At 42.7% G+C, this 27,145-nt stretch overlaps 1 protein-coding gene and 1 pseudogene across 1 annotated transcript; one reads left to right on the plus strand and one right to left on the minus strand.

Moving 5' to 3' along the window:
* The first annotated feature begins 14,750 nt into the window (after nt 1–14,750).
* On the plus strand, nt 14,751–17,216 carry LOC110533692 (olfactory receptor 1052-like). Its single transcript, XM_021618147.2, has 3 exons — nt 14,751–14,894; nt 15,206–15,868; nt 16,550–17,216. Exons 1-3 carry the CDS (start codon nt 14,751–14,753, stop codon nt 16,745–16,747), a joined length of 1,005 nt encoding a protein of 334 aa, XP_021473822.1. The 3' UTR covers nt 16,748–17,216.
* A 456-nt stretch (nt 17,217–17,672) lies between these two features.
* LOC110534889 lies at nt 17,673–18,178 on the minus strand (annotated as a pseudogene).
* Nucleotides 18,179–27,145: the final 8,967 nt, after the last annotated feature.

A 27,145-nucleotide genomic window follows, 5' to 3' on the forward strand; every position in this document is an offset into this window, starting at 1 on the left:
TGTGTCTAGTGCTAAAAGAGGACGAGTGCACCCTGTGCAGCACAGATTCCCAGGCGTCTTCCCCAAGTTCCTCCCCCAAATCCTTTTCCCATCGAGTCTTTAAAGGCACCAAAGAAGGGTTCTGTAAGTCATGAATGATTGCATATACATCTGAAATTGCGCCCCTAGGAAGCTTGTTCAGCTCCAAGATGCTCTCTATAGCTGTATTCGCAGGCCTATTGGGAAATCCAGGTGTGTTAGCCCTGACAAAGTTTCTAGTCTGGAGATAGCGGAAAAAGTGGGATTGGGGGAGATTGAACTTTTCCTGCAGCTGAGAAAAAGAGGCAAATGTATCATCAAAGAATAATTGGGCTAGCGAGGAGAGGCCTAGTGAGTGTCAAATGCCAAAAGCCCCATCATTCAAAGATGGAGGAAATAAAATGTTCTGATTGATTGGGCCTGATAGAGAAAAGCCTCGGAGGCTAAAGGCTAAACGGAACTGATTCCAAATTTTAAGAGACTGCTTTACAATTGGGTTGACACACCTTTTGCCTAGGGACACTGGAAGAGACGAGCACAGCATAGAGGAAAGTGCTGCAGGTTTACACGATTCAGACTCCATCTGGACCCAGAGTGGTCTAGGGCCAGTAGGATCAGTCTGCAGCCAGTACAGAACGGCTCTGAAATTTGCAGCCCAGTAGTATGTCTGAAAATTTGGTAGAGCTAAACCCCCCAATGACCTAAGCTTCTGTAAATGTTTTCTACCAATCCGTGGTACCTTGCCATCCCAAATAAAATGCATGAATGTTTGATCCAGTGAAATAAAAAAAGATTTTGGAATAAAAATGGGTAAACATTGAAATAAATATAAAAATTTGGGCAACACATTCATTTTAATGACATTAATCCTTCCGATAAGAGAAAGGGGTAGCGAATTCCAAAAAGTAAACGATTGTTTCAATCTGTCTGCTAGAGCAACAAAGTTTTCCTGAAACAAATTTGAGTATTTCCTTGTCACTTTTACTCCCAAGTAAGTGAATTGATCCCGGACAATCCTAAACTGAGAACTTGTAAAAGAGCACTTTAAAGCAGCCTTGTTTACCGGAAAAAGCTCACTCTTGCCTAGATTCAGCTTGTACCCTGAGATTGATCCAAACTTTTTAAGAACAGATAGGGCACGTGGCAATGAGGTATCGGGGTTGGAGATAAACAAAAGGAGGTCGTCAGCATATAGCGAGACTTTCTGCTCCCAGCCCGCCCTGATTATGCCTTGAATGGCATCATTAGAGCGTAGTGCAATGGCGAGAGGCTCGATTGCCAAAGCAAACAACAAGGGGGAGAGTGGGCAACCCTGTCTGAATCCGCGGTGCAAGGGAAAATAGTCAGAGGACAAGTTATTAGTCCGTACCGAAGCCATGGGGGAAAAATAAAGAATCTTTATCCACGCAATGAATTTGGGGCCAAAGCCAAATCTATAAAGGGCAGCTGTTAGGTAATCCCACTCAACGCGGTCAAACGCTTTTTCGGCATCAAGTGAGACCACCACCTCCGGGTCCTCCGACGCTGGGGAGTACAGTATATTCATAAGGCGCCTAATATTGAAAAATAAATGCCTATTTCTCACAAAGCCAGTCTGGTCAGAGTGTATTACTTGGTGCAGCAAGCCTTCCATACGATGGCTAAAAGCTTAGCTAGGATTTTGTAATCACAGTTTAAAAGCGAGATTGGGCGATAGGATCCACATTCCAGGGGGTCTTTGTTTTTCTTTAGTAGTAATTAAATTGAAGCCTGATAAAGACTAGGCGGTAGCTTTGAAGTATTGAGGCACTCTGCAAATAGTCGAGACAAGAATGGGAAAAGCAGACCAGAAAACGTCCTTTAAAATTCGGTTGGAAAACCGTCCGGACCCGGTGATTTACCCCTTTTCATTGCGTACACTGCTGTTGCAATCTCCTCAAGCGTAAATTCTTCTTCTAGACAGTCATGGGAGTCTGTATCAATTGAAGGCACATTCAAGCCATTAAAGAAGGAGTCAATCAGCAAGGGGTCTTGAGGGGATTCAGAGGTGTATAGCGCAGAGTAAAAATTTTAAATTGATCATTGATCTTTTTATGTATAACTGTGGTGGCACCAGACGGGGTCCTTATTTGTGGGATTAAACGTGAGGCCTCAGATTTACGGATCTGATGCGCAAGGAGTTTACTGGCCTTGTCGCCTTGTTCATAGACTTTGTATCGAGCTCGCAAGAGTAACTGTTCAGCTTGCCTGGTAGAAAGCTCATCAAATTCAGATTGGAGTAGTTGGCGCTCTTTATGCAGATCAGAGGAAGGATCCGTATTATACTTCTTATCCAATGTGGCTATGGACTCGCTCAGGTCCCGAAGTCGCTGGGAGCGAACTCTGTTTTGGTTGGCTGTATAAGAAATAATTTGGCCACGTAGGTATGCTTTGAGAGACTCCCATATGGTAGAGCAGGACATACCTGGTGTTGAATTAGTTTCTAGGAATAAGGTGATTTCATAAGAAATGAAATTGACAAACTCCTTATCTGAGAGTAAAATGGGGTTGAGACGCCATTGATAACACATAGGAGGTCGCTGGGGAAACTCTAGTTCAAGCACTAATGGTGAATGGTCAGAGATAACAATACTCTCGTAAGTACACTGCCGAAGGTTAGGCAGAAGTTTTTTGTCCAAAAAGAAGTAATCAATCCGGGAGTATGTTTGATGAACATGAGAATAAAAGGAATACTGTCTATCTGTAGGATGTAGGAAACGCCAGGCCTCAAACATAACATATTTCTGAATAAAGGATTGAATAAGTAGGGCACATTTAGATGGGCCTGTATTTGTTTGTGAGGACTTGTCAACAACTGGGGACATTTTACAGTTGAAATCCCCCCCTAAAATCAAATGAGAATCTAAATTGGGAATAGCAGACAGAAAGGAAGAAATTAAACTTGTGTCATCCCAATTGGGAGCATAAACACTAGCCAAAACAAGAGGGGTAGAAAACAGTTCACCGGTTACTATGACGTATCATCCCTTAGGATCAGCAATAACCTCAGAAGCTACAAAGGGAGTAGCTTTATCAACCAGAATAGCAGCACCTCTTGATTTACTATGAAAGTTTGAGTGGAACACTTGACCAACCCAGTCCTTACGCATCCTAAAATGCTCACCAGTCCTCAAGTGAGTCTCTTGTAGAAATGCAATATTTGCATTCAAACCCTTTAAGTGTGTCAACACCCTCTTACGCTTTACCGGGTTGTTAACCCCTTTGGTGTTCCAAGAAATGTACTTGATCGTATTATTTCGGCCCCTCTGGGCATTCCCGTTATTCAACCCTGTCATTAGAGCATAGAATGGAAAAGCAATGAGCGCCCAAAACCCCCAGAATAACTTGTCTCAGAGTAATAATGTACGGTGGTAAATGTTTGGAAAAAGTACAGAAAAAAAAAACAGAAAAAAAAATAAAGACAGAATGACAAACATTAGAACTGAACAATTCAACCTGACCCTCCACCCCCTCCCCCCATCCCAGACAATACCTCCCCAAACGAGGTACAAGCCTAAATAGAACATGTTCTCTTCGCACAGTATGTCTGTGAGAGTGTGGTCTTAAACCTAAACCCACAGTCCCGCTCTTTAAAGTCGCGTTTTGTTGTATAAAGGCTCTCAGCCAAAAATCTAATTTGAAGTAAGGAAATCGTAGTAAGACAATCAAAAATAATAGTAATTATAATAGTAGTCTAGTTGAAGCTGAGACAGCTTACAACCAATACCAAAAAACTATGTGTGCGCAACGTTGAACGTTTGTACCACAAGTGGGTTACTTACTATCCTCAGTTCGCAAGCAACAGTTGCTGAACTGTGAGCATATTCAAGACTTCTTGATGTGACGTTGAATGTGAGCCATAGCCTCATCCGGAGATTCAAATGTGTAGTCTTTACCCTCATGAGATATCCATAAACGGGCCGGGAATCGCAGTCCATACTTCACACTTGGATGGTCCCGAAGTACTCGTTTGGCCTGTCCGAAAGCTGCGTGCTGCCTGGAAACAGTGGGGGAGTAGTCCTGGTAGATGGAAAAGCTCTGTCCTTGAAAGCTCAGAGTGGTATTGCGGGCTCGTCGGAGGATCTCCATCTTCTCATGAAAAAAGTGCACTCGAAGAATTATGTCACGGGGCCTCTCCCCATCCCGGGGCTTTGGGCGCAGCGACCGGTGGGCTCGATCAATCAGGGGCTTTTCATCTAAGGCAAGAACATCCTTCAGCAGCCCTGAAACGAAATCCATGGCGCGAAGCATTTCCGCGGACTCTGGGACCGATACAAGTCTCAGATTATTGCGGCGACAGAATCCCTCTAAACTCACACAGCTCTCCTTCATCTTTTTCAAATAACTTCAGCCTCCAGGGATGTAGTTAAATCGGAGACATTAGTAGCGGAGGTCTCCAGTGCTGCAATTGTTGTAGTGTGTGACGCAGTTGTTGTTTTGAGTAATGTGATTGCTGGCACAGTCTCGTTCCGCAGGATGGTTAAATCTGCTTTTAAAGTATCAGAAACCTCCTGTATTCTGGCCTCAATCGTAGCAACCACCTGTGTTTTCATTTCAACAATCTCAGAGCGTAGTAGTTTGATGGCCTCGAGAATGTTCATTTCAGCGCCGCCAGGCCAAGCCGCGCCCCCGGGTAAAGTGTGCGTCCCCGGACCCTCAGACTCAGGAGAGAGCGGTGATGTCTTGTAGGCCGGGTTTTCTCAAAGTCATGCTTTTGGCCTTATGTTTGGTCGACATGCTGACATTCGGAAGCAAAGTAGTCTTGGTTTTTACGGAAAGGGATCACCAAATTAATATTTGAAAATAAATACGGTTCTGCTGCAGAATTCACATAAACTTTAAGAATACCACGGGAGCAAACGGAAAACACGTCAGTCGCACATGGCGTCCCCTACCATCCCCCCATTCCTTCCATTCTGACCAGTTTCCCAGTCCCTGCCGATGAAAAACATCCCCACATGTTGATGGTGTTCTCAGGGTGATGCGAGGTGTTGGGTTTGCGCCAGACATAGCGTTTTCCGTGATGAACAAACAAAAAAAATCACATTTTAGTCTCATCTGACCAGAGTACCTTCTTCCATATGTTTGGGGAGTCTCCCAAACGTTCGCCTTTTGGCCTTTTGAACATGTTTGCTTATTTTTTTATTTAAGCAATGGCTTTTTTTCTGGACACTCTTCTGTAAAATCCAGTTCTGTGGAGTGCACGGCTTTAAGTGGTCCTGTGGACAGATACTCCAATTTCCACTGTGCTTTGCAGGTCCTTCATGGCTATCTTTGGCCCCTTTGTTGCCTCTCTGATTAATGCCCTCCTTGCCTGGTCCGTGAGTTTTGGTGGGCGGTCCTCTCATGGCAGGTTTGTTGTGGTGCCATGTTCTTTAAATTTTTTAATAATGGATTTAATGGTGCTCCGTGGGATGTTCAAAGTTTCAGATATGTTTTTATAACTCAAGCCTGATCTGTACTTCTCCACAACTTTGTCCCTGACCTGTTTGGAGAGCTCCTTGGTCTTCATGGTGCAGCTTGCTTGGTGGTGCCCCTTGCGTAGTGGTGTTGCAGACCCTGGAGCCTTTCACAATAGGTGTGTATATATACTGAGATCGTGTGACACTTAGATTGCACACAGGTGGACTTTATTTAACGAATTATGTGACTTCTGAAGGTAATTGGTTGCACCAGATCTTATTTAGGGGCTTCATAACAAAGGGGGTGAGTACATATGCACGTACCACTTTTCAGTTTTTGATTTTTGAGAATCTTTTGAAACAAGCAATTTTTTTCATTTCACTTCACCAATTTTTTATATTTTGTGTATGTCTATTACATGAAATCCAAATAAAAATCTATTTAAATTAAGGTTGTAACTCAATAAAATAGTAAAAACACCAAGGATGATGAATACTTTTGCAAGGCACTGTACTTAGTGTACATACCTACATACTATTATTATGTATTATGCACATACACATTTGTATTCTTACTGAAATGAATACAATTGAAACACAAAAACAAAAACCTTTCTGCTATACAGTTTGAGTAAGCGACAGGGAGAATGAGCAAGAGAGAAATTGGGCTCTCGAGTGGCACAGCGGTCTAAGGCAATGTATCGCAGTGTAAGAGGCGTCACTATTGTACCTGGTTTGAATCCAGGCTGTTTCACATCTGGCTGTGATTGGGAGTCCCATTGGCCCAGCTTTGTCCAGGTTTGGCCGGAGTACACTGTCACTGTAAATAAGAACTTGTTCTTAACTGACTTGCCTAGATAAATAAAGGTTAAATGTATATATTTTTTTATCAACAATTGAAATGGGCTGTTGAGAGGTGCAACGTTAGAATGAGTGTTGAGGAGGAGCAGGGATAGGCAAAATGTATCATTGTCAAACACAAAATACACAAAGATACAATGATGAATGAATCAAGAAAAACTTCACGTCTATATTGGGGGTGTAAGGGACATTTTTGTTTGTGCTATACTTATAACTAATAATATTCTTATAACTAATTTCTGTGTTCTATTCATCTGCTGTTCTATAAACCAATTTCTGTGTTCATGCAAGTGGTTGTACAAATCACACTTATCAGTAGCTGCAATTTGGCAGTACGCCCAGACATGGTTTTGAGAACAAAAGACCGTGTTTTAAGAACAAACTAAAGATATCTCAGTTTCAAGGTTTCAGCTTAGAGAGAAAAAAACCTCTTGAGGTGTTGGTCTGTCACATGTTATGAAACTGTGTTGGTCGGTCACATGAATGAAACAAAATGGTAATGATGAATGAATTATGCTAAATCATGCAAATATAACTTGTTTGTGTATAGCCGTATATAAGACAACTGTTGGGACTGCCCCAGCAGAGTTTTCTGACAGACATGTGTACTATGGTGCATTGAGTTGGTTGGAACCTCTCCAGCGGGCTGACAATAAACAATGATTAATTTAAGATTGACTTTGAGTGTCTCTGTGTAAGAATTTCCATGACAAGGGGTACAACTTTTAAGAATTAGGCTAGCTAGCAATCTCTAGCAAAAACCTTCCTAGGTTTTGGCCTTTCTAGAGAGTTTTTCCTAGCCACCGTGCTTCTACACCTGCATTGCTTGCTGTTTGGGGTTTTAGGCTGGGTTTCTCTACAGCACTTTGATATATCAGCTGATGTAAGAAGGGCTATGTAAATACATTTGATTTGATTTGTTTGTGAGAAAGGAAATGTGTTTAATAAATAGTTAAATATAGAGATTTTTGCCTCCTGGGTGGCGCAGTGGTCTAAGGCACTGCATCGTAGTGCTAGCCGTGCCACCAGAGACTCTGGGTCCGAGCCCAGGCTCTGTCGCAGCTGGCTGCGACCGGGAGGTCCATGGGGCGAAATACTTATTTTCCACCATAATTTGCAAATAAATTCATAAAAAATCCTACAATGTGATTTTCTGGATTTTTTTTCTCATTTTGTCTGTCATAGTTGAAGTGTACCTATGATGAAAATTACAGGCCTCTCTCATCTTTTTAAGTGGGAGAAGCTGCACAATTGGTGGCTGACTAAATACATTTTTGCCCCACTGTATGTTCTTGTTACTTACAACGTCATGCTAATCACATTAATGCACATTAGCTCAGCCGTCCTGGTGGAGGGACACCGATCCTGTAGTGGTTTTAAATACACCTTAATTCTTTATTTTTTATCTCCACTTCGCTCTCACTGGCACTGTCTACCTTCCAAGACTATGATCATAAGAATATATTTTTTACAATCTAAGCCCCTCACAAATATTAGATAAAACAAGTTTTGCAATGCTTTTCCTGCAGTTTCACTTTTTCTCTGTCATTCTGTCCTCCAAGGCTGACAGTTCTGCTTATTGGGCTTGAATAACAATCAATGTGAAGTGATTTACATAGGCCTAACTCAAGGTTGTCATTTTGCCTGTATTCTCTCTCTTCAGCTCATCTACCTGGTTCTCGCTGACACTCAATCTGACCGCTAATGCTGCAATGGAGAGAAACATGGACAAACCTAACCATCTTAATCAAAATATAATAACAATAATTATTATGAATTTGTAGACCACCTTTCCCACCCTATCATAAACATATTACTTAACACATACAGTTGAAGTCGGAAGTTTACATACACCTTAGCCAAATACATTTAAACTCAGTTTTTCACAATTCCTGACATTTAATCGTAGTAAATATTCCCTGTTTTAGGTCAGTTAGGAACACCACTTTATTTTAAGAATGTGAAATGTCAGAATAATAGTATAGAATGATTTATTACAGTTTATCACATTCCCAGTGGGTCAGAAGTTTACATCCACTCAATTAGTATTTGGTAGCATTGCCTTTAAATTGTTCCACAAGCTTCCCACAATAAGTTGAGTGTATTTTGGCCCTTTCCTCCTAACAGAGCTGGTGTAACGAAGTCAGGTTTGTTGGCCTCCTTGCTCGCACATGCTTTTACGTTGTGCCCACACATTGAGATCAGGGCTTTGTGATGGCCACTCCAATACCTTCACTTCAAATCAAATACATTTTTATTTGTCACATACACATGGTTAGCAGATGTTAATGTGAGTGTCGCGAAATGCTTGTGCTCCTAATTCCGACAATGCAGTAATATCCAAAGAGCAGTCTAACCTAACAATTTCACAACAATTACCGAATGAATAAGAATATGTACATAAAAAAGTAATGAGATGAGTGATGGAATAGAACGGCATAGGCAAGATGCAGTAGATGGTATAGAGTACAGTATATACATATGAGATTAGTAATGTGATACATTTATTACATCCATTTTTCCATTATTAAAGTGGCTGGAGTTGAGTCAGTATGTTGGCAGCAGACACTCAATGTTAGTGATGGCTGTTTAACAGTCTGATGGCCTTGAGATAGAAGCTGTTTTTCAGTCTCTCGGTCCCAGCTTTGATGCACCTGTACTGACCTCGGCTTCTGGATGATAGTGGGGTGAACAGGCAGTGGCTCGGGTGGTTGTTGTCCTTGATGATCTTTTTGGCCTTCCTTTGACATCGGGTGGTGTAGGTGTCCTGGAGGGCAGGTAGTTTGCCCCCGGTGATGCGTTGTGCAGATCTCACTACCCTCTGGAGAGCCTTATGATTATGGGCGGAGCAGTTGCCGTACCATGCGGTGATACAGTCTGACAGGATGTTCTCGATTGTGCATCTGTAAAAGTTTGTGAGTGCTTTTGGACACAAGCCGAATTTCGTCAGGCTCCTGAGGTTGAAGAGGAGCTGCTGCGCCTTCTTCACCACACTGTCTGTGTGGTTGGACCATTTCAGATTGTCCGTGATGTGTACGCCGAGGTACTTAACTTTCTACCCTCTACACTACTGTCCCGTCGATGTGGATAGGGGGTTGCTCTCTCTGCTGTTTGCTGAAGTCCACGATCATCTCCTTTGTTTTGTTGACGTTGAGTGTGAGGTTATTTTCCTGACACCACACTCCGAGGGCCCTCACCTCCTCCCTGTAGGCCATCTCGTTGTTGTTGGTAATCAAGCCTACCACTGTAGTGTCATCTGCAAACTTGATGATTGAGTTGGAGGTGTGCATGGCCACGCAGTTGTGGGTGAACAGGGAGTACAGCAGAGGGCTGAGAATCCACCCTTGTGGGGCCCCAGTGTTGAGGATCAGCAGGGTGGAGATGTTGTTACCTACCCTCACCACCTGGGGGTGGCCCATCAAGAATCCAGGACCCAGTTGCACAGGGTGGGGTCGAGACCCAGGGTTTCGAGCTTGATGACGAGTTTGGAGGGTACAATGGTGTTAAATGCTGAGCGGTAGTCGATGAACAGCATTCTCACATAGGTATTCCTCTTGTCCAGATAGGTTAGGGCAGTGTGATTGTGATTGCGTCGTCTGTGGACCTATTGGGGCGGTAAGCAAATTTGTTGTCCTTAAGCCATTTTGCCACAACTTTGGAAGTATGCTTGGGGTCATTGTCCATTTGGAAGACCCACTTGAGACCAAGCATTAACTTCCTGACTGATGTCTTGAGATGTTGTTTCTATATATCCACATAATTTTCCTGTCTCATGATGCCATCTATTTTGTGAAGTGCAACAGTCCCTCCTGCAGCAAAGCACCCCCACAACATGTTGCTGCCACCCCTGTGCTTCACGGTTGGGTTGGTGTTCTTCAGCTTGCTAGCGTCCCCCTTTTCCCTCCAAACAAAACGATGGTTATGGCCAAACAGTTCTATTTTTGTTTCATCAGACCAGAGGACATTACTCCAAAAAGTACAATCTTTGTCCCCATGTGCAGTTGCAAACCGTAGTCTGGCTTTTTATGGTGTTTTTGGAGCAGTGGCTTCTTCCTTCTGAGCGGCCTTTCAGGTTATGTCAATATAGGACTCGTTTAACTCATTTTCTTTTTGTTCCTGTTTCCTCCAGCTTCTTCACAAGGTCCTTTGCTGTTGTTCTGGGATTGATTTGCACTTTCGCACCAAAGTAGGTTCATCTCTAGGAGACCAAACGCGTCTCCATCCTGAGCGGTATGACGGCAGCGTGGTCCCATGGTGTTTATACTTGTGTACTATTGTTTGTACAGATTAATGTGGTACCTTCAGGCATTTGGAAATTGCTCCAAGGATGAACCAGACATCATGGCAGATTTATTTTGATTATCTCATGATGTCAAGCAAAGAGGCACTGAGTTTGAAGGTAGGCCTTGAATTACATCCACAGGTACACCTCCAATTGACTCAAATTATGTCAATTAGCCTGTCAGAATCTTCTAAAGCCATGACATACTTTTCTGGAATGTTCCAAGCTGTTGGAAAAATGACTTGTGTCATGAATAAAGTAGATGTCCTAACCGACTTGCCAAAACTATAGTTTGTTCAAATGAAATTTGTGGAGTGGTTGAAAATGAGTTTTAATGACTCCAACCTGTGTATGTAAACTTCCGACTTCAACTGTACCACATATTCTTACCCACATTTTCTCTCTCAGTGGTAGTCACTCTGGCCTCCAGGGCTGCTACTTGAGCTGGAAAACAAAATGAATGACATGGATCAGTATGTGAATCTTCATCATGACTAAATAGGTTGCAAAATTACTTCAAATCCCAAAAGGGTATTATTGCATGTAATCTCTCTCTCTGCAGCTCCCCAACTTGCTCCTCCATGTTCCTCGGCTCCACTCTCTGTTCAACCACCACGTCTCTCAGGACTCTCAGTTCAGCCCAGATGTCAGCAGAGGTCTGACCTTTCATCTGTTTGTGAGTTGTCTCTTCTGTCTCAGTTCCTTGACCCCACTCCTTATTCGCTGTAGCCCTGTGGAGTGATGTCAGACCCCTCCACTCTCTCCCTGAGCTCATGTCCCGAATAGACAGAACAGCAAAAGCAGCAGACCTACAGCACCCCTCATTCTGAAACTAATCCTGTTCAGAAATGAACATCCCATCCCTTTGAACATCCCACAGAGCACCATTAAATACATTATAAAAAATGTAAAGAACATGGCACCACAACAAACCTGCCAAGAGAGGGCCGCCCACCAAAACTCACGGACCAGGCAAGGATGGCATTAATCAGAGAGGCAACAAAGAGACCAAAGATAACCATGAAGGACCTGCAAAGCTCCACAGCGGAGATTGGAGTATCTGTCCATAGGACCACTTTAAGCTGTACATTCCACAGAGCTTGGCTTTAAAACCAGTGCTTAAATAAAAAAATAAGCAAACATGTTTGATGTTTGCCAAAAGGCATTTGGGAGACTCCCCAAACGTATGGAAGAAGGTACTCTGGTCAGATGAGACTAAAATTGAGCTTTTTGTCTATCAAGGAAAATGCTATGTCTGGCACAAACCCAACACCTCTCATCACACCGAGAACACTATACCCACAGTGAAGCATGGTGGTGGCAGCATCATGCTATGGGGATATTTTTAATCGGCTGGGACTGGGAAGATAGTAAGAATTGAAGGACAGATGGATGGCTCTAAATACAGGGAAGTTCTTGAGGGAAATCTGTTTCAGTCTTCCAGAGATTTGAGACTGGGATGGAGGTTCACCTTCCGTTAGGACAATGACCTTGAACATACTGCTAAAGTAACACTTGAGTGGTTTAAGGGAAACATTTAAATGTCTTGGAATGGCCTAGTTAAAGCCCAGACCTCAATCCAATTGAGAGTCTGTGGTATGACTTAAAGATTGCTGTACACCAGCAGGAACCCATCCAACTTGAAGGAGCTGGAACAGTTTTGCCTTGAAGAATGGGCAAAAATCAGTGGTTAGATGTGCCAAGCTTATAGCGGCATATCCCAAGAGACTTGCAGCTGTAACTGCTGCAAACGGTGGCTCTACAAAGTATTGACTTTACGGGGGGTGAATAATTTTGTCTTATTTCTTGTTTGTTTCAAAATATTTTCCATCTCCAAAGTGGTAGGCATGTTGTGTGAATCAAATGATACAACCCCCCCCAAAATCTGTTTTAATTCCAGGTTGTAAGGCAACAAACTGGGAAAAATGCCAAGGGGGTGAATACCTTCTAAAGGCACTGTACATTTAAACCAGAGAACATAAAGGAAGAGGACCTTACAGCAGGGTATTCTAATGTTGATATTGTACAAGGTTGTGGGAGAGTAAAACCTGATTTATCTGAAGGTCTGTGTCTCAAATGAGCCCTTATTTTTAACTTTTGACAAGAGAACAAATGAGGCCCAAAACGTGTACACTGAATGTGGAGGACGTCATTTGCAATTTGCCTTGAGGCCTCTTTTTCTTCTGCTTATGTCCAGTTGTTTAGTTATTTGTTTCTGTTCCCTAAGTAAAAAATGTATATTCTCAGAGTCATAAGTACAATGCCATGTGTTACAGTTGAATTCTGGACTTTGTTCATCCACCGTAGGAATAGAAGACAGTGCACAGTAAGAGTTGTTAAACATGATTTTACAGTTCCACCAGTAACAAAATTCCAATTTAACATCTGTTTGCTGCTAATGAGGCCATACCTAATTACTCACAAGAGAAGTATACACACAAACACCACCAATTAGAGTTAAATACAGTAGCTCAATTACTTTTTATGATTAATCTTCTGTAATGATGCAATTTACCTAGAGTTTAATGTAAACATACGTTGCATTGGAGTTCTCTTGTTTAATTATTCCAGGGAAAGTTCTTAATGAATGTAGTGTAGACGTACAAATTAGATAAATAACAAGTCCCTTCGGCCTCTCACATCATCCTGTGGAAAAACAGGGACTATGGGATGCTGGTAAAATAATTGTATTTAAGAAGCTGCTCAGCTTCAAGATCACTGAGTGTGATATGCACTCACTCAGGTAAGAGGTTAACAATCCAATACTGCAAAACTATCATACAGATTTTGTTTTTTAACAGTAGGATTTGTGGATTTGTCTGAAAATACTTCCGTAGGAAACACTATGTGAATTTGTATAGATAACTCATAGAGATATTATTTGGAAATAAGCGTTATGTGTAAATGTGTGTTTTGTCTACAAACTTTTATGTTATAGTAATCAGATTTCAACAGATTAGTGCACAATATTTGCATTCACTAACACATTTTGAAATCAGCTTTCAATCTTTTGGCTGGATTTGTTAAAGGCCGAATGCAGGCATTTTTATTTCAATATCAAATCATTTCTGGCTAACAAATAAGTACCTTACTGTAATATTTTTCCATACAAATTGTCAAAAAGAAACAAAAATAGCCTTTCAGCAAAAAACTATTTCTCAAGCAAAAATAATTCTAGGACTGTCTGGGAGTGGTCTGAGTGGGGAGGGGGATGAAAATGTCATCTGAACAGTAATCTGTTCTTGGCAAAAAGGTTTGGAAATGTTTTAGTGGTCTATATTAACAAATGTGTATATGTATGTATATTTGTGCATATGTGGCTATGTATGTGTATATATATATATATATATATATATATATATATATATATATATTTACTATTTACAAAAAATATATGTGGGGGATTATAAATTATGCAGACAATTACATTGATGGATGTTACAATCTATCTGCAATATTAAAGCTGACCATTAATAATGTTACTTTCTGGACAACTAAGAACTTGGAAAAAAACAAAGTAAAATCATGATGTCAGTGACCTCCAGGTGGCAAAGTCGGAGGGCTAGAAAAATGACAGTTTAACTCTTCAAAACAATAACTCTTCAAAACAATGATTCCCAGTCTGCATTATACTGCCTCGATCCATACAAAACTCCACCCATGCAAAACCTCCCGATTAGAAGGTCCTGTGTAGATTGTATTTTCAACTAGCAACTATCAGGAAATAATACTCATCAAATTTCTTCACACGTTTACAGTCTGCATTTTATCAGCTGTTGTACAATATGATACAAAACACCGGAAAACAGAATTTTGACTGCATTGGGCCTGTAACTGAACATAATTGAGAACCACTTCCAATGAATTAGTATACATGTTTGTGTTATATCACATCGAATATATCATAGATTTCCCCACTCTGACACCACCAAGGTTGAGAATCTGAAATAATAAGAGTTATATTTTTTGCTTCTACAGGCAACACTTTTCATAGAAATTATAGTTACACCATATACTATTGTAGATACTTTCGGAACAAGAAGATAACTGTACTAAGCCATGTTTGTTAAGAATGAGCTTCTTCTATCTGTAGTCTACAAGGTATCAATGTATCTCTCTGTCTGCACCAGGTTTGTCTGAGATCCTATCAGGCCCATTGGCCCAGAGGTATGAACAGCACCCAGTCCAGCCCTGTCGCCTTCTTCATCATCCAGGGCCTGGCCAGTCTGGGGGAGAAGAAGATGGTCCTGTTTATCATCTTCCTGCTGGCCTACACCGTCATCCTAGGTGGAAACATCATGATCATCTACCTGGTACTGTACATTGTACACGCACAGCCAGAACCAGATCACAATAACATTAGATAGAGATGATGTCATAAGAGACCATGAGTTGTAGTTAGTGTAAGTAATCAAAGGGTTTTGTTCAGGTCTTCTCACTTAGAATTTGCTCTAAGGGCCCGTAGACTACACTATACTCCTCAGGAGTCAGGAGTTTAGAACTCTTGAGAATTATGGCTTGGGCCCAGAGTTTCCCCTGGTCGAGTCATGTTGTCAGGAAAAACTCTCCGCTGGGCCTATCTATGACATCACTGTCTAACCGCTTTCTTTATCTCGTCCTAAAGGTCCGGACCGACCCGAAGCTGGGCTCCCCCATGTACTTCTTCCTCCACAACCTGTCTATCGTGGACATGATTTACACAACGGTCACCATCCCCAACATGTTGTCAGGCTTCCTGACTGAGGTCAAGACTGTGTCCGTCCCCGGCTGCTTCCTCCAGATGTACTGTTTCATCCACATGTCTGTTACCGGCCGCGCCCTGCTGACCGCTATGGCCTACGACCGCTATGTGGCCATCTGTAATCCTCTCCGCTATGCCGCTGTGATGACCCGCCCCGTCTGCCTGCTACTCATCATTGGGGCATGGACCTTCGGTGCCATCTGCACCTTCCCAAACACTAGCATGGCAGTACAGCGTTCATACTGTGGACCCAACGTGGTGCGCCACTGCTGGTGTGACCCGTCCTCAGTGAGGCTGCTGGTGTGTGGGGACACTCAGGTGGACAGCATCGTGTCACTGTCTTTTGCCCTCATAGCGCTGCTCACCACGGGTGTGCTCATCCTCACTTCCTACATACTCATCGGTGTGAAGATAGCTAAAATGGGCGCCGCAGAGCGACTGAAGGCGTTTAGCACCTGTGCCGCCCACCTGACGGTTGTGTCCATTTCTTACAGCTCTGCCTCATTTGTCTATATCTCCTACCGTGTGGGAAACTTCTCTCCAGAGGTGACCCTCCTCTTTCTCCCCCTCCTCCTTTCCCTGTTCTAATGACTGTTTAACTCTACCATCAGATAACCTTTAGTCAACACTGTGATCTTACATTCACCAGTTGAAGAGTTTGACTGATATTTGCGCCATTACTCTGGTTACCCATGTCCTCTCTGATTTGTCATTCACTGTTGATGTCTAATGGTACGCAAAAGGCATTCTCACCAGGAGATGGCACTGTTGTATTATTTTAGTGTAACATACTGATGCTCTTCAGTCACTGTACATTTGTTTCATGTTGTCAGTGCTGTGAAAATCCCAATAACAGGGTTGGAGTCAATTTCATTTAAATTCCAGTCAATTAAGAAAGTATACGAAATTCCAATTGTAATTTCATTTTCCTAATTGAAAAGCGTTGAGGATAATTGGAATTTCAGAGTACTTCCTGAATTGATTGGAATTTAAATGGAATCCAACCATCACCTAATAATGCTATGTATATGTTTATGGTTGAATATGATCAAGGCCATGCTGTTAATAACGTTGTGATAAGGTTAGATAACATTGTGTTGATGTTGTAAGTGCGTATCATTGTTGTTTAATAATGTGTAACCTTTTGTTTAGTATATTGTGGTTGTGGGCATCATTGTTGCATTGCGGTTGTCTTAATGTTGTATTCATGTTGTGTTATTGTTGTAGGTGCGTATCATCGTGTCGGTGCTGTACTCGGCTCTGACTCCTTTCCTGAACCCGATGATCTACAGCCTGAGGAACAAGGAGCTGAGAGTGGCCATCAAGAGGGCCTTCTGCCGACACAGACGTCTCACCGCAGAGCCGCAAAACACTCAACACACTGTCCTGACAGCAAAACATTCAATTCAAGCTCCTTTAAAATAGTTTAGTATGGGCTACAAAGTGTGATAATTTTCAAAGATTCCAAAATTATTCCAATTATTGTTTGTTGTTTGGAAAGCAGAACAGCTAAATGTTTCATTATCATGCACTTATAAACGAAACCGAACAATATTTGTGTTTACCATTTGGTTTATTGTGTGGGTTGCACAACTGTATACATCTGATTTAATAGTTTTAAGTTTATTGATAAAAACGAAATAACAACTGTAAAGTCCTGTTCAATTGCATTGTACAAACTACCAGATACAGTACTAAATGGTATGTGATTATACTTGTTTTTAATCAATACCAAAGAAACAACAGTAATTGTTAGGAGATTATTGTGTAATTACAATCTCGCAATATTATTCCTAAATATCAGAGAAATAGCACCCTGTCAAATAAAGTGTACCAACAAATTTTGGTTTTGTGCCTCTGCCTTCTCTGTAAGCGTCACAAATTAAAATAAAACTTTGCACAATAAAATATTCTATGATGGTTTGCATTTGGAAATTAAATCAAGAAATTATTCATGGAACACCACCCAAAACTTTGCACCACCTAAAATAAATGTCAGTTTGAAAACATAGTAGTAGTGTTCTTCCTAGTTATGTATTTTAGAGTAGATTTGCATTATGCATTAGGATTTTTTTCCATCAGTACTAGCCAAATCCGGGGCAGCTGTATGTTTTAATTGTTAGAACATGCTTTGAATATGCATACCATCAATTAAATAATGGCTCTCAACTTATGTTAGCGTCCAATTCAACAGAACCCTTACAGGTCCCTCAGGTGGTGATTGAGAAGAAACTCCCTTGTTTTATGAACGCCACACACATACACTGCAGTTCTCATTATATTATATCTTATTTATTTTCCCATCAGATTTAACACAGAATCCTGCAGCTACCTTGGCTCTGTGAACACCCTAAATATCCTGTTTAATCTCTTTAGTCTGTAAACCATATATTATGTGGTTGACACAGGTAGGGACCACACTATTCAGTTTGCACAGGTCTGCATAGGCTAGGAAGCGATGGAGGATGATAATGGTAAACCCACATCCCAGCACAATATTTGTAGACCAGTAAGTGTGTGCTACAGGTTGTCAGGGCCTTGCTGTTTAAAGAGCTGTTCTACTACTCAGACAAACAATGGCAATCTTCAGATAGGCGAGACTGATGCTGCCTATGGACGAGACAAACAGCATAACAGTAAATGTTAAGACATATATGTTATTTATAAACACGGTCTCGCAGGAGAGCTTGAATAAGGAGGCACATAAACATGAGCACAGAAAGCCTGAATGACACACTCCATGTAAGTGATATATCGCTCGGGAGCTGCTGTCAAAATGTCCCCTAATAGACGAGGTATTATCGCTGTAGCCCCAACTATCTAATTAAGAGACAAGTTTCAGAAAAGGATGTACATGGGATAATGTCCATGGAGATTAGTACTATGAGTCCGATGTTGGCCACGAGGTGAAGATGTAGATGATAAGGAAGAGGATTAGGTCAGGGTAGGAGGTATGTTGAGTGACCTTTAAGAGATTAAAGGGAAGTTCAGGATTTTATAACTTGATAGAAGAAAACTGTAATCCATGATTTGTTTTCTTTAACCTTATCAGTCCCGAGACCCATCTGACTTTAATTTATCTGCATGTTTATATGTTTTTATTATAAAAACCTGATAAAAAGGAATTTATATGAATGCTGTAAGTACAGAAATGGTTTGCTCAGTGGGAAATAAATATCCAACTAGTCAGTGACAACTGTGTGGAGTTTGTGACAGCAACTATGTGAGCTTATTACAGTTTTATAGACACTTCGTCCTGGGATTTCCTATGATCTTCTATGAAGAACCCCACCCTTACCTTCTAACGACTATTGTGTAGCTTGTGAACGTCATATAGAGCACAACATGTCACATGAGAGTCCCAGCTTTTCATAGATCGCTTTTAATTGTTTGCAGTTCAAACCATTCGGACTCTACAGACATTTTTGTACAAAGACTTGGCCCCGGGTCCCTTCAGGATCCGCCCTTGTGTCACAAACACCTTTCTAGCTCAGCCCCCATTAAACACACAGACTAATGGTACCAACGGATGCAGAAGAATTAGACAAAACTAATGGTACAAGCCAGAAGTGTCACAGTTTCTGTGTTATTTGATTGTTGTTTCCTTAGGTTACCGCTGGAGGGCACCCTTACCCTGTTTTCTAGATTTCAGGTTACCCTGATTATTACTCATTAGATTCTCCTGTGTTTAATTATCCTCTCTGTTGATCTGGTTGCCTTGTTATTTAGGTTCCTCAGTTGGTCTGTATATTTGCTTAGGTCTCATGTTTTATTAGTGTGCTCTTGTGCGGTTGCCTTGTTTCTGTTAAGACTAAGTAAAAGTTCTGGATTTATCCTTACCCCTGCTTGCTGTGTTTCTCTGCCCCTGGATTCGAGTTCGTACTTGCATTATTGGTACAGTAGTCCTAAGCCTACAATGGACCCAGCAGAGATTTTTCAGTCGTCCGAGGAACACTCCGAATTCCACCATTTATGGTCGGCTCTCACCCACCATGGAACTGTGATTGGATGTACTTGCCTAGTTAAATAAAGGTTAAATACAAATTAAATAAATTGGTCGCCATGAGGCGCGGCTGCAGACATTGTCGGATGATTTAAGAACTCTTGTGTCCGCTCTGCAGAGAGGACAGGCGGGAGCAACGGCTGCTGCACCTGTGGCTGTTCCTAATCCTCCACTCCCTACCAGCTCAATGTCTTCCTCCCTTTGGGAGCCTCATACTCATCTCCTTGCTCTCAGGACGGGCTCTGGCCTGGGCTACGGCCATATGAGAGAAGCAACCAGACATTTGTTTTAATTGACAAAGTGTCACCCAGGAGACAAAGAGGATTTTTGATCACCCCATCAGTGGCAGGAACGCTGCTCAAAGACTCATTGTGCTTTGACACGGCAGCCGGAGGGTAGCAGATTACACCATTGACTTTCGGATTCTTGCCGACTTCCCGGGACAACCCTGACACTCTGGATGAGTGGAACGTCGTCGTGAGAGGACGGAGGGGTTCAGAGTTGTTTCCAGTGTTTTGGGTTCCGCTGAGGGAGTAAATTCTTTGTTTGTTCCACTGGCTTATGCTGCGTTTGCTTGTCCTGTACCCCGTCAGAGTCCTCAATTCGGCTCTGGTTCTCCTTCATATCCTTCAGAAGAGCCAATACAATTGGGAAGGACCAGGTTTCCGCTCTGGAGAGATGGTGCAGGATCAACAAGCAACGCTGTCTTTACTGTGGTCAGTCTGGACATTTCCATGCCTCATGTCCCGAGCCTCCATTTGTTTGGCGCATTATGTTCAGAAATTCACAGGCTCGAGCGGTCACGACATCGCAGACGATAAATCCAAATTGTATCCGTAAAGTGCGTAGAAAGATGTCAAATGTTCTTTATAATCAATCCTCAGGTTGATTTTACAATATATAATCGATAATATGTCAACTGGAATGTAGCTTCTTCCATAGGCGAGAGAGAGAAAATGGCTTTTGCGCATACAAAACGCTGCTGGCACCCAGCCATCCACTGACGTGATGGGTTGTTCCTCACTCATTTTTCAAAATAAAAGCCTGAAACTATGTCTAAAGACTGGTCACTGGTCACATTATCTGGTTGATATCCCTTTAAATAGAGGCATGGCATCCAATGGAACAGAGAGCTTTCAGGAAAAACAGCACTTCCTTGTTGGATTTTCCTCAGGTTTTTTCCTGCAAAATCTGTTCTGTAATACTCACAGACAATATTTTGACCGTTTTGGAAACTTTAGAGTGTTTTCTATCCTAATCTGACAATTATATGCATATTCTAGTTTCTGGGCCTGAGAAACAGACAGTTTCAAATGGGTACGTTTTTTAGCCAAAAATGAAAATGCTGCCCCCTACACTCAAGAAGTTAATGCAACCGCTATGTCAGATTTTTTAAAAACTTTACGGAGAAAGCAAATAGACAACAAAGCAGTCAAAAAGATACCCGCTATATTAGGTAGTCAACATTACTCAGAAATAGCATTTTAAATATTCACTTACCTTTGATGATGTTCATCAGAATGCACTCCCAGGAATCCCAGTTCCACCATAAATGATTGATTTGTTCGATAAGTTCCATCAGTTATGTCCAAATATCTTCTTTTGTTAGGGCGTTTGGTAAACAAATCCAAAAGCGCGTTCAGGTCGCGCCGAACGTCGGACAAAAAGTTCAAAAAGTTCCGTTACAGCCTGTAGAAACATGCCAAACTAAGTATGGAATCAATCTTTAAGATGTTTTTAACATTAAACTTCATTAATGTTCCAACCGGACAATTCCTTTGTCTTTACAAATGAAGTGGAACGTTGCTACCTTTCACGTGAGCGCGCCAGACCGAGGCTGTGGCACTCTGCCAGACCACTCACTCAAAGAGCTCTTATGAGCCACTCCTTTAGAGAAGAATCCTCAAAACCGTTTCTAAATACTGTTGACATCTAGTGGAAGCCTTGGGATGTGAAACAAAACTAATATCCCACTGTATCTTCAATGTATCTTCTTCAGTTGACCACAAACCTCAGATTTCCCACTTCCTGGTTGGATGTTTCTCAGGTTTATGCCTGCCATATGAGTTATGTTATACTCAGACATCATTCAAACAGTTTTAGAAACTTCAGAGTGTTTTCTATCCAAATATACTAATTATATTCATATTCTAGCCTTTACGGCTGAGTAGCAGGCAGCTACATTTGGGCACGTTTTTCATCCAAGCTACCCAATACTTCCCCCTACCCCAAAGAAGTTAAGGTTATCTCGATCCGATCGATAATCCTGAATCACCACAGATGTCATATATCCCTGTCCTGTTGGCCTGGATTAGGTTCTAAATACTTAATATAAATCTACCATTAATCCAAGGCTATGCCATTTCTTTCTTCTCGTTGGTTCAAATTACAACTATGTCAAAGAACTATAAACTCGTCCATAATTATCAATTTACCTTAAAATCAGTACCACAAATTACCTCAAATTCATTATCCAAATGGCCCTCCCATGAGGCTGATTAGACCCCAACGGAAAGCCATGATAGAGGTCAAAGGTCATACCACCCTTTTACAGTCGTGTTCCATACTATATTAGACAAATTAAAGAATTCACGTGTTTAATTAAAACTCAGAAAACAAAACTTATAATATTCCATATGTGAGTGTACCCCTAAGATATTGTGTCTCTGGGAAACATGGAAATCTCCTCAAACCCAAAAGTTGTTTACAAACAAAACCTAATAATAATGATAATTCCATTGTACTCCCTCAAATCATTAGTTTTAAATTTCCTCAATGGTTATATGCAAAACCCATTCTGTCCGTCTGCAAACAGTCTCTCAAAATGCTTGATATGAACACCCTGCCAATAGAGCCCCACAACTGTGATTAACGTGCACTGTCCCTTTAAAATAAAATTAACTCAACCTGCAATCCACTTTGCGGACCTGTCATGGTTCCACGTAATGGAAACAGATTATAATGTTAGTATACCTTAACTTCCTGTTCAATTTCAATCCATAAGAATAAAAACACATTTCGATGGGCACAACTCTATCGCAATTATCTCTCCGTTATTATTTAGAATTCATTAGATTTAGGTAACGGTCTCTTCTATGATTCAGTCATTTCAATCCGACTCCATTCTCCAGTCATTGCTAGGAAATGCTTTCGTCACTGGAAGAAGAGGAGAGTTACAGAACGCTTCATTCCCCGGTATGATATCCCCTCCCTTTCGTAGCTGTTCAAAAGTGGGTGTTATCCCTTTAATTGCTTCCGCTATCCTCTGCCCCTGTATCTAGTCACGCCTCCTCTTCCTCATCTGACTCAGGCTGTGGGCACCTGCTTGTTTTTTCCCTTCTATCTTTCTTGTTAAGACAATCACGGTGATTGTGTCCTACTTTCTTGCAGTGCCTGCATGGTGCCTCACAATCCCGAGCAAAGTGACCCGACTTGTTACAATTAAAACATCTATCATTATCTCTATCTCTGTCCTTATCTCCTCTTCTGTTAGCCTTCCATCCCTTTCTGTCAGAGCCCTTACTGGCTATCTCACCCAGAGTGGCCATCAAGTATTCTGCCCATTTCAGCTTCTTCTTAGTCTCCTCGCTTTTACCGTGCTGTTCAAAATGAATTGCATTTCTTTTTACTTCCCCCAGTTCTGCTAGTCCCCACCCCACCAAGGTTTTCTTTATGGTACTGCTAATCTCGTGGGCGCATTCCGCTGAGGAAAGCTATCTTCAGCTGCTGGTGATATGCAGTGTTAGGGGGGGCTCTGCTAGGATGGGCTCTGTTAACCCACTGTTGGTGTTAAACACATCCTTCAGTCACTCTAAGTACTGACTGATGGACTCACCATCCCCCTGCCTACATTCGGAAACCTTAGAGAAGTCTGCGTGTTGGTGATAATAATCCCTCAAATTATTATACAATTCTGCAATTTTGACAACCCTCTGCTGCCCATGGCACTGTAATTAAATTGTTATGCCCTGGTACCCATTGCCTTCGTACAGCTGCACAGTCCTTCCCCACCAACTGCCGTACCGCTCTCTCATCTTCTCCTGTGTTTAACTTGAAGCTGGCTGTCAAACCTTCTAGATCCCTTCTAAATCCTTCCATGCCTGTTTTAGGGTGTACCATTCCTCCCACCTCTCTTTCTACATCCCTATGGGTCCATGCCCTATACACTTCTAAAATAGGTTCCTGTCCTGCGTCCCCAGCCCGTGGGTTGGGCAACGCAATTAGAGGATACTGACTAGCCTCCCTTTCATCTTAGTCATCCAGCCACTCTGCTACTCCTCTCCTCACTGGGCTATAATTTAGGTTTATGAGGGACCTCCAGAGGAGCCGTGGGAGTTATTGCTCTCTGTTGCTGGCAACTTACATATTCCTTCTTTTTCCTTTCTCCCTCAGCTCTCTTCCTCGTCTCGGCTAACCCTCGCTGTGTCTAGCCCCTCTGCTCGTTGTTTATCTGCCTTGTCCCCACAAACCCTATTTATTTGTTTAATCATTGATTCCAGTTTTTCTATATTTAAATGTCCGTCAAATTCGTACTTACGTATGTTAGATCGGCTAATGTATATTGGCCAAGTTAATGGTTAGGTCTCAACATAGATAGTTTAAATTGGTAGTGCAGATACCTTCGAGCCATTACGGATCTGTGTTTTTCCTTTCTTGAAACTTTATCTATAAAGTTTGTCGAAGTGTCGATCGGACATTAGGTCTCACCCGTATACAACTATAAGCTATTTTCCCGGGGTCGTAAATCCCTCATCAACAGCCTATTTTTCTGTTGTTTCTTGTTCTATTGACGTTAATATCTTGTTTCTCCCTCCGCTATTGTCATGTATTGTCATATTATGTCTTGTTCCTGTTCTTTCTCTTCACTCCGTCTCCCTCTGCTGGTCGTATTAGGTTACCTTCTCTTCCTCTCCTTCCCCCAGCTGCTCCTCATCTTCTCTAACTACCTCGTTCACCCTTTTCCCACCTGTTCCCTTTTTTCCCTCTGATTAGGTCTCTATTTCTCTCTCTGTTCCTGCTTCTGTCTTTGTCAGATTCTTGTTTGAGTTTCTCATGCCAGAACCAAACTATCGTCTCGTTTGCTTCAACCTTGTCCTGTCCTGTCGGAATCTGCCTGTTCATCTGAGGCTACGTGTGATCAGGTACCTCTGTCCTCTACAACCCAGCTATTTCTCCTCTGCTGCTAGAAGGGGAACTCTTCTGTGATATTCAGAAGGACTTTATGTTTCATTTGTCGCCCTCTCTGCGGGTTGTTTATTTTGCCATCATATACATTTGAAGAGGATCTATGTCTTACCTGTGTTTTGACATTAAAGGACTCTGTTTTTGTTAAACCGCTTTTGGGTCCTCACTCACGTGCATAACAGAAGAATCTGACCAAGAATGGACCCAGCGACTTCGGATCCTCTCCACTCAGCCGTCGAGATCCAGGGAGCGATGCTAGGCAGACACAAGCAGGAATTGTCTGCTGCTCGACATGCCGTTGAGACCCTGGCCGCCCAAGTCTCCAACCTCACAGAACAGATTCACCATCTCCGCCTCGATCCACCGGCCACTTCCAGGGCTTTCGAATCTCCGGAGCCCAGAATCAATAACCCGCCGTGTTACTCTGGGGAGCCCACTGAATGCCGCTCGTTCCTCACCCAGTGTGATATTGTGTTTTCTCTCCAGCCCAACACTTACTCCAGGAGCACAGCTCGTATCGCCTACGTCATATCTCTCCTTACTGGACGGGCTCGTGAGTGGGGCACGGCAATCTGGGAGGCGAGGGCTGAGTGCTCTAACCAGTATCAGGACTTTAAGGAGGAGATGATACGGGTTTTTGATCGTTCTGTTTTTGGGGAGGAAGCTTCCAGGGTCCTGTCTTCCCTATGTCAAGGTAATCGATCCATAACAGATTACTCTATTGAGTTTCGCACTCTTGCTGCCTCCAGTGACTGGAACGAGCCGGCTTTGCTCGCTCGTTTTCTGGAGGGTCTCCGCGCGGAGGTAAAGGATGAGATTCTCTCCCGGGAGGTTCCTTCCAGCGTGGATTCCTTGATTGAACTCGCTATTCGCATAGAGCGACGGGTTGATCTTCGTCACCGAGCTCGTGGAAAGGAGCTCGCGTTCTCCGTTGCCCCCCTCTCCGCATCACTCGGGTGCTGAGCCTATGCAGATGGGGGGTATCCACATCTCGACTAAGGAGAGGGAACGGAGAATCACCAACCGCCTCTGTCTCTATTGCGGTTCCGCTGGTCATTTTGTCACTTCATGTCCAGTAAAAGCCAGAGCTCATCAGTAAGCGGAGGGCTACTGGTGAGCGCTACTACTCTGGTCTCTCCTTCAAGATCCTGCACTACCTTGTCGGTCCATCTACGCTGGACCGGTTCGTCAGCTTCCTGCAGTTCCTTGATAGACTCTGGGGCGGAGGGCTGTTTTATGGACGAGACCTGGGCTCGGGAACATGACATTCCTCTCAGACAGTTAAGGGAGCCCACGGCCTTGTTCGCTTTGGATGGTAGTCCTCTCCCCAGGATTCAGCGTGAGACGCTACCTTTAACCCTCACTGTCTCTGGTAATCATAGCGAAACCCTTTCTTTTTAAATTTTTCGTTCAACTTTTACACCTGTTGTTTTGGGCCATCCCTGGCTAGTTTGTCATAATCCTTCTATTAATTGGTCTAGTAATTCTATCCTCTCCTGGAGCGTCTCTTGTCATGTGAAATGTTTAATGTCTGCTATCCCTCCTGTTTCCTCTGTCTCTTCTTCACAGGAAGAGCCTGGTGATTTGACAGGGGTGCCGGAGGAATATCACGATCTGCGCACGGTGTTCAGTCGGTCCAGGGCCACCTCTCTTCCTCCACACCGGTCGTATGATTGTAGTATTGATCTCCTTCCGGGAACCACTCCTCCCCGGGGTAGACTATACTCTCTGTCGGCTCCCAAACGTAAGGCTCTCGAAGATTATTTGTCTGTAGCTCTTGACGCCGGTACCATAGTCCCCTCCTCCTCTCCCGCCGGAGCGGGGTTTTTTTTGTTAAGAAGAAGGACGGGTCCCTGCGCCCCTGCATAGATTATCGAGGGCTGAATGACATAACAGTGAAGAATCGTTATCCGCTTCCTCTTATGTCTTCAGCCTTCGAGATCCTGCAGGGAGCCAGGTTTTTCACTAAGTTGGACCTTCGTAACGCTTACCATCTCGTGCGCATCAGGGAGGGGGACGAGTGGAAGATGGCGTTTAACACTCCGTTAGGGCACTTTGAATACCGGGTTCTTCCTTTCGGCCTCGCTAACGCTCCAGCTGTCTTTCAGGCATTAGTCAATGACGTCCTGAGAGACATGCTGAACATCTTTGTTTTCGTTTACCTTGACGATATCCTGATTTTTTCACCGTCACTCCAGATTCATGTTCAGCACGTTCGACGTGTCCTCCAGCGCCTTTTAGAGAATTGTCTTTTTGTGAAGGCTGAGAAGTGCACTTTTCATGCCTCCTCCGTCACATTTCTCGGTTCTGTTATTTCCGCTGAAGGCATTAAGATGGATCCCGCTAAGGTCCAAGCTGTCATTGATTGGCCCGTCCCTAAGTCACGCTTATTTTGCCATCATATACATTTGAAGAGGATCTATGTCTTACCTGTGTTTTGACATTAAAGGACTCTGTTTTTGTTAAACCGCTTTTGGGTCCTCACTCACGTGCATAACAGCTATATTAGGCTTCCCTTCTTCATTGGATGATCAGACCTACAGTGGGGCAAAAAAGTATTTAGTCAGACACTAATTGTGCAAGTTCTCCCACTTAAATGAGATGAGAGAGGCCTGTAATTTTCATCATAGGTACAC

Source organism: Oncorhynchus mykiss, chromosome 10 (assembly GCF_013265735.2).
Source record: "Oncorhynchus mykiss isolate Arlee chromosome 10, USDA_OmykA_1.1, whole genome shotgun sequence".
Classification (NCBI taxonomy): domain Eukaryota; kingdom Metazoa; phylum Chordata; class Actinopteri; order Salmoniformes; family Salmonidae; genus Oncorhynchus; species Oncorhynchus mykiss.

Bases quoted from the DNA above. Each gene is read 5' to 3' on its own strand.
- LOC110533692 (XM_021618147.2), top strand. From the start codon at position 14,751: ATGAACAGCACCCAGTCCAGCCCTGTCGCCTTCTTCATCATCCAGGGC. The intron at 14,895-15,205 runs GTACTGTACATT...CTCGTCCTAAAG, and splicing joins ACATCATGATCATCTACCTG to GTCCGGACCGACCCGAAGCT. The intron at 15,869-16,549 runs GTGACCCTCCTC...TTATTGTTGTAG, and splicing joins TGGGAAACTTCTCTCCAGAG to GTGCGTATCATCGTGTCGGT.